The following is a 12,924-nucleotide window of genomic DNA, read 5'->3' on the forward strand; positions in this document are numbered from 1 at the left end:
CGCAAAGCGGATGTCACGTGACTTTGTTGTCCACCTCTGAACATGGCGATGTTTACGTTATCGCACTAATCAAGCCGTGCGGAGGAATAGCGTCCATTTTTCTCCTGCATTTCGTAGTCCTGGAAAACTATGCAGCAGGAGCCCGTCAGAGACAGACCAGTCAAAAAGAAAAAGATCCGGGCATGGACCGAAGCGGCACGAATTGTGAGTGATTTGTCGTTAGGCCTAGGCGGCTGCTCAAGTTGTCAGGGCTCGTTAACCGCTGCTCGAGTTGACTTACGTCAACCATTCTCGATGTACTCCCGTAGCGCGGTTTTCTCCGTATTTAGAGCACATCAGAGCCCGCCGGAAGGACGGCAGTGCCAGCGCGGTCAATGCCACGGCTCGGATCGGTTGAGCACGTCCGGACGACCAAAGGCTGATAACCTTATAAAGCCAGTTTGGGGCTTCCGCAGAATTGCACGACAGCTGAGATCTGTTCCGGGTGCACTGGTGGCGTGTGCCTTTTCGCTTTCGCTGTCAGCTCTGAAAGCATTTCACTGACGATTTTACAGCCTGTCAAATCCGGGCTACGCGGTAATCCGGGATACTCGCTGACCAGCGTGACACACATGAGATTCTACTGGAAAGTTTAAATCGGGTGCTGAATATTTTGACATGCCGGAGCGGCCGGCAGTTAACAATCGCTAACGCTGCTAAACGTGCAATTTCGGCTGGCCCTTTCATAGGTACTGGAGCTACATCCGCAGACTCCAATGTCTCACAAGGAGATCTTCTCTGAAATCTGCACCCGCGGGATAAAGGATGCGAGGTGAGCTTCTTGTTCGGTATAATAAGCGCTTTTACCGTTTGATAGATTCATCACTGGCCACCGATCAGAAGGTTCGGTTCAAAGACGCAAAATAACGGACAAGTGAACGCCCACATGGCTGTTTCCTTCAATGCTGTATGTTGTCACTGGCACACGTGTTGAGCGTGCCTTCAGCGCCAACAAATGGATATCTTAGGCTAGGCTTTCCGCACCATTGTAGACTCGGAAATGGTGCCATTTGCTTTAGCTACATGGCTTGCTTAACAGTAGTAAAGCCATTCTTTGAAGCAATTTACTTGCGTTAAAAAAAAAAAAAACATGAGAGGACACTGTCTTAAGCTGTATTGACGTAGGTAGCATGCGTAGCCGTTCTTAACCGCACGAAGCGATTTCCATTCTGCGAATTGTGTCGTGGTTTTTATGTGCATTTCATCATAAATGCAGCAGTCCTGCCTCCTTGGCCTGCCTGAATGCGATGCTGCATGCTCATTCAAGGGGACCAGAGGCAATCTTCTACCGTCTGTTTGGAGCTGCCAGTGTGTTTGGTCTCAAGGTTAGTCACCAATGCACACTGTGGTAGCAACATTCTGCTTTAGCACACGCTATCCAAGCATGCAGTTCTGTCACCAAACTTACCACAATTTACCTTGAACTGTCACAGATTAGCAAAAACAGAATAGAAATAGCAAATAAACTTCAGAAAATGTACTGTAACCAAGATATCTTATTGCCAAGAATATGCCTGCGAAGCACTTAGTCCATGGTTTTTGTGGAATTAGCTTGGATGTATGTAGCCAGTATTCAGCATGTTTATTGAAGGTTCGCTGAAGCTTGCATACATTTCTAGAATTGAAATTGAGACCCAGAACTGTTGCCTGGGTGGCACTAGTCTGTACTTATTTAATTCAATCAGCTAATGTTTGGATGTAAGTGGAAATTAATTTTAGTGTGAAAGCACTACTTCACTAGGAATCCTGGAAAAGCTGATGTCTGTCTGAAGCCTCTCGGATACCTACAGAAATAAATATTGCCGCGACTGTGTTCTGAACCCACGGCGCCGCAAAGAGATCAGCTTCGCTGGCCACAGCACGAGAGCACCAGGCTATTGTTGCAGCTGAACACGCCTCGTTTTAAACTGCAACACACACCTACGCTGTGCATTGCACGTTGTCATTATCAACTCCCATCTGTGCACAGAAGTCACAAAAGGAAAGGAAATGTGCATAACTGGCTCCCTGGGTCAATGGACACCTCAGTCGCACTTTGAGCTATGTAGCAGTAGTGACAGAGATTTGCGTTGACAATGGTTTAGCAGAAACATGGCACTGGAGTAGTAGGCCGTCAGCATTCAATGTGTTCATTGGCGTCGCCTAGTGTTGTAGACTCCATTGATCTTGAGGAAAGGAAAGGCGCATAACTGGCTTGCACGGTCAGTTGCCCTTTCAGGCATATGGCGGTGGTAGCCACCTGCAAAAACTGCTTTCGCACACTATTCCATGCTTAGCAATGCTAAACCGCCAGCAATATTTTTTCAATATCAGCATAGTGCCTGGGCCTCTTGGAAGTGCCATGTGCTACTCTGGCTAAGAAACTTCCCGATGGCAAAAAAGTCACTTCTATTGGTCATTCTTCGAGCATGATTGTTTAACTCTTTCCAGCCCAGATTAAAACATTAATATAAAAAATTGATATCGAGAGACTAGCATGTGTAGGAGGAGGAGGCTAGCGAAAAGGGTTCAACTGATGTTAAGGACAGCGTGGCGAGCTATGGAAAGAAAAATGATAGATGCAACGTTGAGAGACCAGAAGAGGGCAGAGTGGGTCAGGGATCAAACACGGGTTAATGACATCCGAATTGAAATCAAGAGGAAGGAATGGGCTTAGGTTAGGCAGGGCGTGTAATGGTTATCCTACCGCAGCCGTGGCAGGATAACCAATGGTCCTTAAGGGTAACAGACTGGATTCCAAGGGAAGGGGAGCACAGCAGGGGGCGGCAGAAAGTTAGTTGAGTGAACGAGATTAAGAAGTTGGTGGGGTCAGAGTGGCGGCAGCGTGCACAGGACAGGGCTACTTGGAGAGATACGGGAAGAGGACTTTGTCCTGCAGTGGGCGCAGTCAGGCGGATGATTATGATGATGAATTAGAAAGATCACAGAATCAGTGTTTCATCTGTTCTTTATCAGTGTGTTTGCATGATTCCAAATGGAATCAATGCGACTCAGTGTGCGCAAAATGCTTAGTTGGGTGATTTCTTTGAAAATATAATTTATTCTCAACTGCTTTGAAACCAGGCTTGTATTTGCTCAAGTAAAGGTATGTGCCACCATTCTCGTCAAGAATACTTGAGAATGACATGACACACATATTGCAGTTTTTTTTTTAAGAGCATTAGCTCTTACTACTTACGTTTGTCAAGGACGCGTCTGTCTGCAATGGAGATCAAATTGACCAAAACAGTAACCGCGTGACCACACTATATCACATAGTAACAGTGGGTGTGTAGCGCCTCGATTGATACATATACTTTTGATCCGTTATATAGACCTTTCCATGACCCCCGAGAAAACCGGTTTTCTGGGCTGTGCAGAGAACGTTAGGGAGCTTAATCCTCAACTCTTTCCTGTACTACGAGCACAGCCCAGTGCCCAATATGGTGGCCTCTGTGGGCCTCTATTTGAAAAGGTTTATATGTGCCAGTATAGCGTCCATTGAAGTGGTACCCTCCGGGACCACCATTTGCATAAAATTTGGGGGCTACCCATTTGACGAAAAATGTTTGAAGTGGTGTCAAATGACTTGGCGTGTTCTTGAGGATAAAATTAATAATTAAGATGAAGCCCAAAATATGTGTGGGATTTGCAACGACGACGATTCCGTCCCCAAACCGTGCATTTCGAGGACCTTCAGACGTCCATTATGGCCGAACTATTCATCGCAGGAGGTTCTGGGTTATGTGAAATGATTCGTCGTTTTGTGATGCACGTGTTATAAAATTCATTAGCTGATAAAACGAGGAAATATATCGATATTGCCGCATGCAAGAAGACGCCAAAGATGACTACTGGATCTACGAGGGCAAGGCTGGAAGAGGAAGAAGCTGAAAACGTGCAGGGACACTTTCTGGTTGACCAGTGAACCGTTTTTATCTTCAGCTCACCTCGGGGTTCTACCGAGTCGTGACAATATTGAGAAGGTGGCTGTAAATTGCAATAGTAATGCAAAGTCACCCGCCGCGGTGGATCAGTGGTTAGGGCGCTCGGCTTCTGATCCGGAGTTCCCGGGTTCTAACTTGACCGCAGCGGCTGCGTTTCAGTGGAGGCGAAACGCTAAAGCGCCCGTTTGCTGTGGGATGTCAGGGCACGTTAAAGATCCCCAGGTGGTCGAAATTATTCCGGAGCCCTCCACTATGCACCTCTTCCTTCCTTTCTTCTTTCACTCCCTCCTTTATCCCTTCTCTTACGGAGCAGTTCAGGTGTACTGTGCCATTCCCTTTCCCTAAAAACCAATTAGTGCAAAATCCATGAGGTAGATGGCAAGCGCTGCTTGTGTCTTGTGTAGGAAGGATGCTTCCGGAAAGGAAACATCTGCGGATGTTTGGATTTGGTCTTCTCCATGTTTGCTGAGCACACCGATGTAAACACTTGAAGCTCCCATAGCTAACGCTCTTAAGTCGAACACTGAGGCAGTGTTGGCGGATAATCTGCGGATGTTTGGATTTGGTCTTCTCCATGTTTGCTGAGCACACCGGTGTAAACACTTGAAGCTCCCATAGCTAACGCTCTTAAGTCGAACACTGAGGCAGTGTTGGCGGATAATTTTTTTTATTGCCTGTGGATCGGTGCGCGGATATGCTAGGCATCCCCGCTAAACAGCTTAGAACCAAACCCCTTGGGCTGTACACTTTTGACAGGGGCTGTACATGTGTGTCATAACAAGCCAGTCGTTTCCTACTCTTCTTGTCTGCTCAATAGCTTAATGAGGGTCTCTGTCTTGGCAGTCTTTATGCCATAGGGAGCATGAGAGGGTTCTTGCACAGCTTCTGCCCTCATCTCTTGGTCTCGTTCTGCGTGAAACTGGCGGTAATACTGGACGTATTTATTATGTCCGCTGCTATGGGTGAGGGTGGCGGCGGTGAACACTGTCATGGTCTCATGGTTAGGTTACACGCAACATGAATATGTAGAGACCCGCGCTGCTGGCAGTGCGCGTGATGCCCAAAAGGACGAAGTGTCCCCAGCATGCGCTGCTGAGAACGCTCGGGACCTTGGCCAGTGTGGACGCTGCCGCCTCTGCTCCACACTATCTCCCCACCGGCAGCCCTCCAATAAATGTGGCCGCGGTCACAAGAACCAGCTCCGACAAATACTCTGAAAGCAGAAGATTGTACATCTGCCACCATAGCTCAGTTGGTAGAGCATTGCAAGTGACATATGGAGGTCATGGGTTCGGATCCCAGTGTTGTTGCTTTTTCTTCTACTTTCTAATCAGTTATCTTTGAGGAATTTTTATGATCATAGTATTAACTTTGCATTATACAAAATAAAAAAATAAATAGGAACATTTATTCAACGTTTTCTTGGTTCCAGTGATTATTTGCTTCCTTCATATGCATTACCATAATGAGCCCTTCATTTCCGTACCCTTGTCTGCTCAGGTATAGACACTGTTAGACTAGAATAGGGCTGTGCTGGGAGCTGTGCACATTGGTTGCAGCGCTAGAGCCGATTCGGCCAACAGTACTGCATGTGCTTTGTGTGCGTAGTTGTGTGTGTGCAGTTTGTTTGGTTTATAATCCTGAAACCGGTATAGACCTCCTGCTTTCCTGCAAACAAAAGAGGTGTCGCTTCAGTCGTTAGCGAACTCACAGTAGGCAAGAGCCCAGGGAACGGGCATCATGAGGACGTCTTGAGTGCGGATTTTCAACTGTTCTAGGCACAGTGTTTCGCCCGACAGTTTGTTTACGCTCTTAACGAATCGGTTGTTAAACAACTCAGGGGTTTGAAAGATGCAGCAGCTAAGGTCGCAGTATACTACTATCTTGCACGCTGCGTGTGCCGGATGCAGCTGGGCATGCTCGCCATTGTCACCGGGGGATCCTTCACCCGCCGTTGTCATGCGATGACATAAATGAAGCCCAAAGAATGCCGCAATTCCCGCCCGCGGCTGTTTTTTTGCAGACACGTTTCACGATGACGCACAATATTACTAACCAGCTTAAGATGCATCATGCAATGAAAAGCGCTAAACGTGCTTACATGGCTTGTCACAAACATTAAAAGTGCACTGTTCTAAACATGCTTACCAACGTGAGCGTGCAAGAGTGGCACAATTTAGTAGACCTTTGTACATGAACCAAATATATAATTATGTCGTTCATATTAAGAAATAGTCCGACGTAAATACTTAAAGCAATGAACGCTTCCTTATGTGTTGATATAACTGCCGAAATAGTTAAGATATGCTATGCAATTTACAAGAACGCATTCCTTCGCCACAAGTGAGCCGGCCGGTGCCCCATGCACACCAAAACGGCTTCGTGTGGTAATTACTTTCGCGGCTACATTTGTGCTGGTTTTTTCCTTCCTCTGTTTTAAGCGTACTATGCTGGTGTATAGGCGAGGCACCATAACATCTTCCCTGCTACGAAACCTTTGCCGCATACACTGACTGGCAGAGTCAATCCAGAGACCCTCACTGAGCTTTATACCACAGCTTGTTGGGGTATTAATCTGCAAGAAACCTATCGAGGCTGATTTAATTATCCCTTTTTATGCTAATACACAGATCCCACAGCGATGCAGCTTGTCAATACATGCTGCTTCTGCAGTGCGCGGGCACGATGCAGCTGTGCCGTCCTGCCAGTAGCAGCAGCAGCAACGGTAGGCACGGCCGGGCGGAACCTATTTTTGCCGACCGCGTGAAAGTCGCTGCTGACGTCAGCTCCACTGCATCTTCGTGACGTCGTAGCATGGTGGTGGTATATAGTTGGGCGGAGAATGCACCACATCAGTTTAGGGCAGAAAATTGCACAGGAATATTTGTGACTGAATAACTAACAGCAGCATGCGCGAGTGAATTACTCAACATTAATGACCAGATTCAGGGGATTTCTTTGTAGTGAAGCTCTTTTTTCTGGTTTGGTTAAAATGGTGTAAATTAATCCGGAGTCCTCCATCATGGCTACCCTCATACACAGCCTGTGTGCTGCTTCAGGGGGATGTTAAGCGGTATTAATATGAAGGACTTCGGCGTGGATAGATGTGGAGATATCACCGATCCGCCATAGTCCATCGCCACTCTTTGATTCACAATTCAAATGGGTAGCGAGCCACATCTCCCGGAGAGATGTAGACTGAATGTACAGTGGCGAGTAAAAAAATATTAGCACAAATCACTGGCGATCAGAATTTGTATATCGCACCACGCGGTGCTGCGATTTGCAGACCTGCCTTTTGGGCTCTTTCCATATTTTCAGCATAGGTGGGGATGGCAGGGAGTAAGCTTTATCAAGCGTGCCATTGCCCAAGCGTCGGAAGTGCCTGCCCTACGTGACTGTGCATGCGGCATTTATTTTGGCTTGGTTATCATGAGCAAAGATGGCTTCTTCTTTATTACTGTCGTTTTATGTCGGTGATGGTTTGTCAAAAGGAACTCGCGGGAACAATAGATGATAGCGCTGCTTTTAGCCAGTATTCCACAAGCTCGAAAAACAGAGTTTGTTTTCCCGATGCAACTAATTCACACAAGTCACTTTGTTGGGAAAGTGTAGTAACAATATTAACAGGAGCACTATCCCATCAATTCAGGAAAAGAAGTAAGGAGGATAGCCAGCTCGCTGTCGTGATGTGAGAGCAAACACGTCATTGCACTAAAGGCGTGCATAGGCCTCACCGACCCTCACAACGCTTTGAAGGCGCTCAGGGAAGAAGTCGAACAGGCTGCTTGCAAGGTCAGGAAGAGCCTGGAGCCTGCTCCATTCCTCTTGAACCGCCGCCCAAAGGATATCTGGCGATGGCTCGTGCAGCTGCCTTTTAGCTAGTTGCTTTTTTATTAACCCCCATATATTTTCAATTATATTCAGATTTGCTCCCTTGGGAGGCCATGGCAACTCCTGGATGCAGAGCTGTTCAAGCAATTGCCAAGCGCAGCGCGGCTGAGGCTGCTTGCAAAAATAACTGCCAAAGAAGAAAAAAAAAACAACTATCATATTCTTCACCAGTTGCCTGCTAATCTTTTTTACTCGCGACTGTACCTACCGTCCGAACGAACAGTCCCCTTCTCGGTCGGCGGCGGCCGCTGGTGCAAAACTGGAAGCTGTGTTGACGTGCGGCCCCTCGAAGTCGTGGCGTGTACGCAGTCGCTTGGGGGGGTTCCATTGCCTGCATGACTACTGCTTTAAACACCACAATTTACGATTTTATTTATTTTGGGTTAGTTGCAGGGCACCAAAGTTTTTCATTACTATCAGTGCCTTGTAAACTGCGCTATCTTGGAACACTTTCCTGCAATTCTTAGTCTGTTCCATGAATGACAGTTATGAGGAATCACTTTGTTGACGTATAATTTAAACCCTGATATGTGTTTAGGTGGTGTCACCTTGTAAATGTGTCTGTTTCAAGCGTGAATTTCTTTTCTGTGGCACTAAGGTTCAAGCACTGATTGTCGTGGAACTGAAAATCTTCCACCCTGTGGCTGTCAGTAGGGTTTCATTAGGGAACAATCTGAGCGATAGGCAAGTAACAGTGACATTTGGTATGTCCTGATGCTTCTTGGTGTATTGAAAGATGGCTCTTAGTTCCTATCACAGATGAGTTCTTTATAACACCTAGAGCATTTTTTAGTGTTTTTAGAGCAGTTTGAGGGTGCAAGGTTGGCTCAGGACATTTGGGTCCTTAAAGTGGCCTGATTGTCAATTTTCTCAGCTCTCACTTGTGAGTGCGAGTATACGTAGCTTCATCTGAGGTGAAGTTATGGAGGGCTGCTGTATGCTGCATAAGCTCTGGTGGCTTCAAAAAATTCTTGCGGTAGTTTGGAATGCCCCTGTGAGCTATAGGCCATCATGCGTTTCATGCTTGGCAGTGTCGTGTGCTGGCGGTTCATGTAAACATTCAATCGAACATATCTTTCATTTGTGATGAGATTGTTTGTTTTTTGGCTACCACCTAGCACAGGTAGGGCCATGGGACCAATTCATTTGTTATATCTATCTTCAGTAGAAGCGTCTGTTCCAAACTTGTTACCACTCCGTAGCAATTTGTTAGGCTTGACATGATGACATTTCATGCACTGCTGTGGATTACATATTAGTGGAGGTTATACTTTAAGTTTGTTAAAAGGGAGAACATTAATTTTAGCACTTGAAATCGGTGGTCAGCCTCGTGTAGCAAGTAGTTTCCAACATTTTGCAACACTCATCGTTAAACATTCTTTGTAGCATATGTCGGGAGGGGACCAGTTATGTGCTGCTGGGCTCCACCTAGCATAACTTTTTGAAGTGAAAAGCTTCACTACGCCAGCTTTTTGAGCCGTCAGTGGTCAAGCCATGAGCATAACTGGTGGTAGTCAGGTTCGACACATGACATGAGCTACAGCAGTGGCACTAGCGGCTGTTACACCAACTATCTCGACTGTGACTTTTGACCTTGACTTTCGGTCAAGCGGAAAAATGTCTGCCGGCATCGCATGCGCAGGTCATGAAAGTCGGTTCTGCATAAGCCGCCGGTGCACTTTGATGCGTTCAGCGGAATGCTAGGTGTGGTCGATGCGACGCCTGCTGTGGAAAGAGGCAGATGTGCGTTCCGTCACCGCATTGCGGAGACGAGGAAAGGAGGCATGCCAGGTGTGCTGCCTACTCCCCTTTGTGACGTCACATACTTTGACCGAGCAGAGTGGGAAAGCGTCTGCTTGAATCGCATGCGCAGGGCATCAAAGTGGGTTCTGCATAAAACGCCGGTGCACTTTGATGCGTTCAGCCTAACACTAGGTGTGTTCGATGCGACGCTTGCCGTGGAGACCGCCAGTCGCTCGACCACAAACGTATCCAGGGAGATGCAGCTTTTCGCTTTCAACCAGGGTTAACCAGAGCTAAGCCACTAGCAATTTTTTTTCTTGGTCTGTTAATACTCACACATGTTGGTAAGACAGAATCACACAATGTTTGAAGGAAGGTTGGATCTGCAACCTTATACGCATGTGATGATGTTGATGTATTCGCTAAGTGGCAGCATGCCCTGATGGAAAGAGTAGGCAGCAACAATAAGACGAGACAGCAGGGCAGTATACTGTTGTCATGGCAACCACATTCTTGCTATTTCCACCATGTGGCGACGGATATACACCAGAAAACCAGAACGCTGAAGTGAAAGCCTCCCAAGTTCAAATTGAGGTTGGCTTTTCAATCAATTGTATTTTGAGAGTGGTTTGCCGTGCAGCTGCCTTTTGCTGTGGCCTACTTCTAGCTTATTTCTGTAATTCTCGTGCAAATGCTGAGAGAATTTGCATTGTAGTAAAGTTTGAATTGAAAAGTACTTTGGGTGGGGGAGTCTTGCTGTTCTTCATCTCACATGTTGTTTGCAGCACTGCGAAAAGTAGAGCTCTCTAGTGACGTGAGGGCAAAGAAAGACAACAAGTATCTCCTCAAATATGTTAGTAGTGTTGTGACTATTTTTCAAACAATAATTGCAGCAATTGAAAAGGTAGTCCAGGATGGTGTTTTGAAAGTACTCAGAGTGTTCCATTCACTGAGAAGAGGAAATCCGCATGAACACTGCGCTGCAGAGGCCTGCTGTGAAGTGGTGCGCAGCCATTCATAAACATGGCGTTCATAGAGTCAGCTGAGTCTTCTGCGCACATCAGCTGGACACTGATGCTGTTTCCTTCCCAGGGATGCAGCCACCTCACAAGGTGAGGGGCACTGAAGAACATGTTTTGCAGCGCATGCTGTTCTGATTGGTTCTTGATTGCGACAACCTTCACAGCGCTGCAGACAACTTGTGAGATCTAGCGTATTTGGGGAATAGAGTTCTCGCGCACTGATGGCTGCCCCCTGTTGTTTGCGCTGTCACCCTGTATATCCCTTCTTTTCTCGACTCCTCTCTGCACGCAGGTGATGAGCTTTGACCGCCGCTGTGCGGTACCCTTGCTTCTTCTTTCTTTTCCTTTGTGGCTGTGCTGACAGAGTGACATTCCCGGAAGTGCGGTCAGCTTGGAGGTGGATGAGGATTCGGGGCCCGAGGTGGAAGAACCCAGTGCGCTCAACTTCGTACGCGACCGCAAGAAGGCCAAAGGTACTACGTGTGGTGGTGGTGCCACTACTCTCGGCTGTGCAGTGTTGGCAGTGTATGCTACTGAGCAAACATTGCCTTTTTTCTCTTGTTGAGGTACAAATGCAGCTCGAAAAGGGCTGTCAGCATCTTTAGGTTATGGGCGGTGATGAGAAACATGCCGAGCAAATTGCATTCATTTATTTTTTTTGCAAGTTATTTCTTCTGTGTCTGCAGTTTGCTTAACGCCGCCGAACGCTTCATGAAGAGCTGAGCTGCAAGAAAATCTCTTGCGCTCGTTGCTCAGCAAACCAGTGCTAAGTAAGCAGCGGTGGCAGTGTAGCAGGCGACACGAAATCGGAGTCAGGGACGTCACTGTGCCTCACCGATCACTCCGACCAAAGCACATTGCCTCTGACTTCGCTCTGCCTACAGCAGCATCTACACGGCTGTTCCGGCTTCTGTGCATGTTGTTGCTGCTGCTGTTGGTATCTGCTTCGCAAACATGTCGGGAATTAGCTGAAGGAATGTTTAAAGACAATACTGCAGGAATAAATATCAACCTAGAGAGAGCGCGCTCTTCTTAACAAGGTAGTGATACAGTTTTCAGCGCGATAGTGCGAGTATTCATTTACATAGCTGCATAGGGAAAGGAACTGCTTTTTACTTGCATGATACAAGATGCAAGTGGAAGTCCACTTAGGTGAACAATGTCTTGACGTTTGCGGCAAGAGAATTGCTTTTGCCATGTGAAAGCATTACAAAAAGTGATGATACTGCCGCGAATATTTGCAGTGTTTGTTCTTTTTTCAAACCTGCCGCCACGCAACTTTATCGCTTTGTTTGCAACGCAAGACGCGACTAGATTTATCTCGATTGATCGCAGCCAGGCAGAGCTGATTCTACGTTGTTCCGGAATGTTCTAGTAACTTTGCACGCTTTATCTCGAAGGTTCGCTATCAGCTTTAAATTGAGCACGGCCGACAGCGGCGGGAATTCTGTTCGACGACCGCCGAGCACACTTGTCGCTTCGTCGCCACCGTGTGATTCAGTCCATTTTGGGTGCAAGTCAGCCCAATAAACACTTTTCTTTTAGAAGACCCTTTCGTCCGTCTTCATCGCTGCTTTGACTGCCGTCACCACTACGTGACATCTGGTGGAGGTGCTGGGTCGCCTTCCATGTTCTGGACGCCCCTTTCAAGTCGTGAAGGCAGCCCTAAGCGCTTCGCACCCGAGGACGAGCCAGCAGCTCAGCGAGTCAGCCGACGTCTCCAGGGAGAGGAGCCTGAGTTCGGGAAACTGCCGGACCGCACTAGACAGCGAAAAGACGCTGCTACGAGCACCGCAACCTCGTCGAAGATGTCGACACCGATCATACTGCATCAGCCGCGAGTGCCACCATCTTTCAATGGATCCCTAGGCGAAGACCCTGAAGAATGGTTGGACAACCAATTTGAGCGCGTGGCATCATTCAACAAGTGGGATGATGCGGCAAAGATTGGACACGTGTTTTTCTCATTGGATGGCTCCGCACGCACATGGTACGAAAGCTACGAGCCGTCCCTTACGACATGGGAGCTATTCAAGAGAGAACTATTGAAGGTATTCACCAGTGTCGTGAGGAAAGAAAGTGCCGAACGAATACGATGGCACTGCTGGGAAGTGCTTCATAATCCGTGCAGTTTATGAGACCGACTCGGCCTGTTCTTGCTCAATCTCTTTTCATCCTGCCATGCAGCCAATATTTGATTTTCAATCCATTCTGTAAAAATTGAGTTCAGTCACCACTTGCATTGCACAAAATGTTCTGTTTTCTTTCCACAAATGACTTCAATGAGCACTGTATTTGGC

General features: G+C 47.2%; 1 protein-coding gene across 1 annotated transcript in view; it reads left to right on the forward strand.

The window, feature by feature from the left end:
- The window catches only part of Asx (transcriptional regulator additional sex combs), a 90,087-nt gene continuing 77,163 nt past the window's right edge, over positions 1–12,924 (forward strand). Inside the window, 4 exon segments of the mRNA XM_077640451.1 lie at positions 1–204; positions 729–811; positions 1,256–1,364; positions 10,989–11,097. Coding sequence (XP_077496577.1) covers positions 130–204; positions 729–811; positions 1,256–1,364; positions 10,989–11,097 — 376 coding nt within the window. The 5' untranslated portion in view covers positions 1–129.

The sequence above is a fragment of the Amblyomma americanum genome, chromosome 10 (genome assembly GCF_052857255.1).
Source record: "Amblyomma americanum isolate KBUSLIRL-KWMA chromosome 10, ASM5285725v1, whole genome shotgun sequence".
In the NCBI taxonomy this organism is placed as follows: domain Eukaryota; kingdom Metazoa; phylum Arthropoda; class Arachnida; order Ixodida; family Ixodidae; genus Amblyomma; species Amblyomma americanum.